At 50.5% G+C, this 7,114-nt stretch overlaps 1 protein-coding gene across 1 annotated transcript; it reads left to right on the top strand.

Annotated features, from left to right (window-relative positions):
• The first annotated feature begins 932 nt into the window (after window positions 1-932).
• On the top strand, window positions 933-3,247 carry LOC126603058 (uncharacterized). Its single transcript, XM_050269821.1, has 3 exons — window positions 933-1,533; window positions 1,988-2,067; window positions 3,110-3,247. Exons 1-3 carry the CDS (start codon window positions 933-935, stop codon window positions 3,245-3,247), a joined length of 819 nt encoding a protein of 272 aa, XP_050125778.1.
• Window positions 3,248-7,114: the final 3,867 nt, after the last annotated feature.

Genomic DNA, 7,114 nt, shown 5'->3' with positions numbered 1-7,114 from the left:
AACGGTCCCCTCTAGGTCTTTCAACTCTGGGTGCAAGTTTACTTCGCCTCCATTCGGCCGGCAATCGTCGATTTCTCACCAACGGAAGCGCTTGGGCCTCAGCTGGCCTCCCGACCAACAACCCCTCACCAAGCCGAAGAGGTATTCAGATACTTTTTCGCCCTTGATGACCTTTCCAACGACAAGTTCTTGATATGCCGTCGTCGAGAATATCCCTCCTCAATCAAGCTACCTACGTCGATGTGGGGCGCGGACAAAGACGCCAACCTTCGTCAGTCCTCGGGGTCATTCGTACTTACTCGCGACCTTCCTCTCGGCTGTGATGGGAAACGAGCGGGCTGGGAGGTATACCATCCTAAATTCCTGGCTCGATAGCTTGGTTACCTTCAAGGCTGCCCGGTCCCTCTTCTCTCCTCGCGAACCGTCCTAAGCCGTGGACGCGAGACTGGTTCCTCGGAGAAGGAATGCAATATCGCCAAGAAGGAGTTTCAAGAGCAATGCCAAGGTTTCCGCCTTCGACCGGCCATCCCGGAAACACTTAGTACCGATACCTTTGGCGAGTGGTGGGAAAAGTATACCCAAGAGTTCTTTGGTGTTCCGGTCGAAACCGTCTTGGACCAATTTTTCGGTGACCATCCCAAGAAAGCTTCTGTCTCCCAAGCCTAGGGTAACTGTTTATTTTCCCCTTTTTCCTTTCAATTTTGAGCTATTGATCAGTTTTGCTGATTTGCTTTTACGTTTTCAGGTGGTCGACCGTTGAAAAAGGTAGAGGCGGCCGCCGCAACTGTGGCCAAGAAAAAATCGGTCGTCTAAAAAAGGGCAGAGGTTGCTGCGCAGGCTTTACCGAGTAAACGGCCTCGTCGAGAAGCCGAGCCAACCGTCGAACCCCCTCGGCCTGCCAAACGGGTCAAGAAGTTGGCGAGGAAAGGAGAATGGGAGATTCACATCATCTTCAGTCAAACCACGGGGACGACGACTCCCAGCTATCCCCTTCTACCCCCGTCGCCCAAGCCTTGGTCGAGGATCGGCCAATTCCGGCCAAGGAAGCGGTCCACGCACGGCCTGCTTCTAAGGTTGGGAAACCAGTTGTCGTTTCCTTGGTCGAGGCTCCACCTGTCTTAGAAAAGGCAGTCCCATCGGCCGAGAAAACTTCTGCAAAACCCGTGGCCGTCATTCTGGAGGAGAGTGAGGGGAGCGACGAGGTGCCTCTGGTGAGTCACCTTCGTTCCCATCGTCAACCTCCTCCCGTGTCCAAAGCGGCTGTCCAAGTCGGCCTTACGACGGCCGACCATGGCCAATCACCAGCCGGAGAGCCAGCAACGGCGGCGGACGCACCCGTTCACCTGCAAGACCAGGACCTCCAGTCCGTGTTTGAAGCTGCTGTCCGAGTCGGCATATCTACGGTCGACCACGGTAAACGACCTGTCGGGGAGCCAGAAGCGTCGGCGGAGACGCCCGTTCATCCGCAGCACCATGATATCAATGTGGGGCGCGGACGAAGACGCCGACCTTCGTCAGTCCTCGGGGTCATTCGTGCTTACTCACGACCTTCCTCTCGGCTGTGATGGGAAACGAGTGGGCTGGGAGGTATACCATCCTAAATTCCTGGCTCGATAGCTTGGTTACCTTCAAGGCTGCCTAGTCCCTCTTCTCTCCTCGCGAAACGTCCTAAGCCGTGGACGCGAGATTGGTTCCTCGGAGAAGGAATGCAATATCGCCAAGAGGGAGTTTCAAGAGCAATGCCAAGGTTTCCGCCTTCGACCGGCCATCCTGGAAACACTTAGTACCGATACCTTTGGCAAGTGGTGGGAAAAGTATACCCAGGAGTTCTTTGGTGTTCCGGTCGAAACCGTCTTGGACCAATTTTTCGGTGACCGTCCCAAGAAAGCTTATGTCTCCCAAGCCCAGGGTAACTGTTTATTTTCCCCTTTTTCCTTTCAATTTTGAGCTATTGATCGGTTTTGCTGATTTACTTTTACGTTTTCAGGTGGTCGACCGTTGAAAAAGGTAGAGGCGGCCGCCGCAACTGTGGCCAAGAAAAAATCGGCCGTCTCAAAAAGGGCAGAGGTTGCTGCGCAGGCTTTACCAAGTAAACGGCCTCGTCGAGAAGCCGAGCCAACCGTCGAACCCCCTCGGCCTGCCAAACGGGTCAAGAAGCTGGCGAGGAAAGGAGAATGAGAGATTCACGTCATCTCCAGTCAAACCACGGGGGCGACGACTCCCAGCGTATCCCCTTCTTCCCCCGTCGCCTAAGCCTTGGTCGAGGATCGACCAATTCCGGCCAAGGAAGCGGTCCACGCACGGCTTGCTTCTAAGGTTGGGAAACCAGTTGTCGTTTCCTTGGTCGAGGCTGCACCTGTCTTAGAAAAGGCAGTCCCCTCGGTCGAGAAAACTTCTGCAAAACCCGTGGCCGTCACTCTGGAGGAGAGTGAGGGGAGCGACGAGGTGCCTCTGGCGAGTCACCTTCGTTCCTATCGTCAACCTCCTCCCGTGTCCAAGGCGGCTGTCTAAGTCGGCTTTACGACGGCCGACCATGGCAAATCACCGGCCGAAGAGCCAGCAACGGCGGCGGACGCACCCGTTCACCTGCAAGACCAGGACATCCAGTCTGTGCTCGAAGCTGCTGTCCGAGTCGGCCTATCTACGGTCGACCACGGTAAACGACCTGTCGGGGAGCCAGAAGCGTCGGCGGAGACGCCCGTTCATCCGTAGGACCAGGATATCAACATTCCCCCGCAGGAGGTTACTTCGGCCTTTGTAAATACCTCATTCCGCCTTTTCTTGGTTAGTTCTCTACCGTAAAAACTCTAAACCAGGAAACTACTAAATGTCAGGTGCCTGCACACTCTTTTCATCGAAAATTCTATGCGCCGAAGGGTGTTATCTATATTTCTTAGCCGCCTCGATGGCCATCGAATGTAGATAACCTCCATCGGCCGCGTGAACTGAGAAGCAGCCTAAGACACTGGGCTCGACCATTAAGCTCTTTAGGTTCGAGCAACGATCCTGAAGACATGGCCGAAGTATCCTCTCGGCAGGTTAAAAGAAACGAAACCCTCTTGTTACCTTTTTAGGATTTCTTTGAGCTCAAACTTTATTTTGTGTGCAGGCCTCATGGGAAGTCGAATTCAAAGCCCTCCTGTCCAGCACAACTGGAGGGGCTGGTCCTTCGGTCGCTGTGACTGAAGCTGCTAATTCAACTGCTCAAACTCGGTTGCAAGAAGTTTTGTCGCTTTCGGCATCGTAAATACTCGAGTGCAACGATCTTGATTTGCTCGGTGCATGTCTAAACAACCTCGGAGCCGATGGTCACCTGAGCGGCGAGGCTATCGTTCAGGGGTCGTCTGCCTTGGAGCGGGTTCGGAAGACCTTTAGTTTCTTCCAGAATGCTCTGAAGGCCGAACAAGACCTGCAAGCTGCGAGGGCCGTCCAAGATACTCTCCGTCCAAAGATCGATGCTTTAAAGGCAAAATGAGAGGCCTTGGCTGAGCTCGACCGTCAAATGGCTGAATTGGCGAGACGCAAGTCGGCCATTGCCTCCGAGCTTGCTAAGGACTTCGAGTCGGGCGGCAAAGACTGCTTAACCGAGTATGCAGCGAACAAAAACGGGTCGAGCAGTTGAAGCTGGAGAAGAAGAACCGGCAGGCTGAGGTCATCATGGGCGAGGTACGGTGGTTAGAGCTGAAAGCCCTGCTCGGCACTCTTCTACCTTCTTCGCCTTGACGTTATTTTGTCTTTTATGTAAACCGATCGACCAGCTCACTTTGTATTCTATCAATTTTAATGAAATGAATGTTTTACTCTCGCATTTCCCAAGTGACCGGATAGTATTTCTTCAAAAATTTCCCGTTAATTGGTAATTTGTGAACTAAACCGGTCCGGTCTCTAAGATGATATGCCCCCTTGCCGTATACTTTATGCACAACAAACGACCCTTCCCAATTTGGCGACCACTTGCCGAACCTAGGATCCTTTAGTCATACGGGCAACACCGTTTGCCAAAATAATTCACCCTCGCCAAATGTTTTCTGCCGTACTTTTTGATTATAGGCTCGTTCGGCAATCCATTTTTGTGCCACCAACAGGTTGTAAGCGTCAAGTCGCGCTTCTTCCAAATCTTCCAACTCCTGTCTCATGGACTGATTATATTCGGCGCTAACCAAACTACTTTGCTCAATCAACCGCAATGAATTTATGCTTAACTCGACTGGTAACATTGCGTCGTGTCCGTAAGTTAGTGCATACGGGGTTGTCCCAGTCGCCGATCGGGGTGACGTTCGATATGCCCATAATGCCTCATTCAACTTCAAATGCCACATACCGGGCATTTTCTTTATTACCTTCTCGAGAATGCCGATCAACACTTTATTACTTGCCTCGGCCTGCCCATTTGCTTGTGGGTAATACGGGGTAGATTGTTCAAGCCGAATTTTCAAACCTGTTTTATACTCTCTAAACGGCGGTAAAGATCGTGCCATTGTCGGTTATAATTGTTTCCGGTACGCCGAATCTGGTCATAATGTGTTCCTCCACAAAGTCACAAACTTCTTTAGATGTTAGCTCGGCATATGATTTCGCTTCGACCCACTTAGTAAAGTAATCAGTCGCCACTATTATCTATGCGTGCTTGGCAGCCCCAGAAGATGGCGTGATTTTACCAATCACGTCCATGGCCCATCCTCTAAACGGCCATGGTTTAATGACCGAATTCAACGATTCGGCCGGGACCCTTTGTATAGGCCCGTGGATTTGGCACTGTACGCATCCTCGTGCAAACTCGATACAATCCTTTAATATTCTTGGACAAAAATAGCCGTGTCGTCGAAGTAGCCATCGCATTTTCCGTCTGGATTGATGAGCTCTACAAATCCCTTCATGTATTTCTGTGATCGCCTGAGCACCCTCTTGGGGGCCGAGGCATAGTAATAGCAGTCCATCATCGCCTTTCCGGTATAACTCATTTTGATACATGACATAGTTCGTGGCGTGAACTCGTGTTTTGCGACTATGTTTGCCATTGGGATTGTCAAGGTACTGCATAATGGGCTTTCTCCAATCATCTGGTATTGCCTCGACAACACAAACCTCCATAGAGTCTTGTCGATCTAACAACGAGGGTAAGGACATGACTCTGGTGCGTATCACGTCGTCGCGTCGAAGAATTTGCTGGTTAACCAAGGCCGGGTACAGCTGTCGTAACATCGGTATTTCTCGGCCTAGCTTGCCCCCCAGGAGTTGTGCACCGGAGGCGATTTGAGCCAACTCGTCCGCGTCGGTATTATGGATCCGGGAAATATGCTCGAAAGTAATACTGTCGAAGGAGTCGGCCAAATAGCTGGCAACCATGTGGTAGGGTGCCATGGTACAACTCATGTAGCAGAAAAACCCATTAAGTTAGTTAATCACAAGTTCAGAGTCGCCGAGGACGAGGGCACGGGTGGCCCGCAGGTCATGAAGGAGGCCAAGGCCGATGATAAAGGCTTCATATTCGGCCTGATTATTGGTGCAGTCAAAATCCAACTTAAGCGAAAAATACCAACGATCGTGATTAGGAGATTGAATGACAACCCCAACGCCGGCCGAGGATGAAGTACTGGAACCGTCAAAATACATCGTCCAATAGTTGTCGCGTGTTTCAACCATGCCGATTTCGACATCGGTGTCCCCAAAACCGTAGGGGGAAGGGTGTTGAGCAAGGAAGTCGACCAATGCTTGGCCTTTGACAGCTTTCTAGGGCACGTATTGCAAGCTAAACTCGGACAACGCCATCGTCTACTTCCCAATTCTCTCTTTTACGATTGGCCGGGTAAGCATGTACCGGATAACGTCGGTCTGGGCAATGACTTGTATAACAGATGGAAGCATGTAATGATGGAGCTTAGAGGCGGCGAAGAACACGGCAAGACAGAGCTTCTCAACGGTGGAATAATTGGTTTCCGGTTGATTAAGATTTCGACTGAGGTAAAAAACAGCCTGCTCTCGCCCGGCATCATTATCTTGGGCGAGGAGGCAGTCGATGGACTCTTCAGCCACCAAGATATATAGTTTGAGAGGTTTACTGCGTCGTGGTGGAACAAGGACATGTGGTGTCGTGAGGGAGACTTTGATTTGTGTAAACGCTGCCTGATGCTCGTCAGTCCATGCAAACGTATTTGAGTCCTTAAGTTTCAAAAGCGTCGAGAACGCTTTCATTTTTCCTGCCGAGTTAGCTATAAATCGACGAAGAAAATTTATCTTACCGAGTAAGGACTGCAGTTGTTTCGTAGTTGTCGGGGGTGGAACATTGATGATTGCACGTGCTTTATTCTCGTCCACTTCAATTCCGCGGTGATGCACGAGGAAACCAAGAAAATTACCGGCCGACACACCGAATGCGCATTTGGCAAGGTTCATCTTGAGATTGTGTTGACGCATACGAAGGAAAGCCTGCCGGAGATCATCCAAATGAGTCCGCTGTTGTTTGGACTTAATTACAACTTCGTCAATATAGACTTCGATGATGGTTCCAATTAAATCATGGAATATAGTGTTCATTGCCCGTTGGCATGTGGCGCCGGCGTTTTTGAGGCCGAATGGCATGAAAACCCATTCGTAAGTGCCGAGTGCCTCCGGGCAGCGAAAAGCAGTTTTGTGCACATCAACCTCGGTAATGAAAATTTGGTTGTACCCGGCGTGTCCATCCATAAAGGACAAGATTGCATGATTCGCCACGACATCGATTAATAGATCCGAAATCGGCATTGTATACTCATCTTTAGGAGTTGCCAGATTCAGATTTCTGAAATCGATACAAATGCGCAATGCACCATTTTTCTTTAAAACAGGAACGATATTGGCCAACCATTCCACATATCGAGCTGTCCGAATGAACCCGGCTTTCAAAAGTCGAACTAGTTCGTCCTTGATACCGAGTTGAACTTCGGTCAAGAAGTGTCGAGGTGGTTGACGGAAAGGTCTACATCCAGGTTTAATACGCAACTCATGCTCGACAAGAGTACGATCCAAACCAGGCATTTCATGATAGCTCCAAGCAAAACAATCTTTAAACTCCTCCAGCAGGGCACAAAGTTCGTTCTTCAGAGGTTGGGGAAGTAAAGCACTAATAAATAAAGGT

This window comes from Malus sylvestris, chromosome 15, assembly GCF_916048215.2.
Source record: "Malus sylvestris chromosome 15, drMalSylv7.2, whole genome shotgun sequence".
In the NCBI taxonomy this organism is placed as follows: domain Eukaryota; kingdom Viridiplantae; phylum Streptophyta; class Magnoliopsida; order Rosales; family Rosaceae; genus Malus; species Malus sylvestris.
Note: the sequence above shows the minus strand (reverse complement) of the source record. Positions and strands in the feature narration are given on the sequence as shown.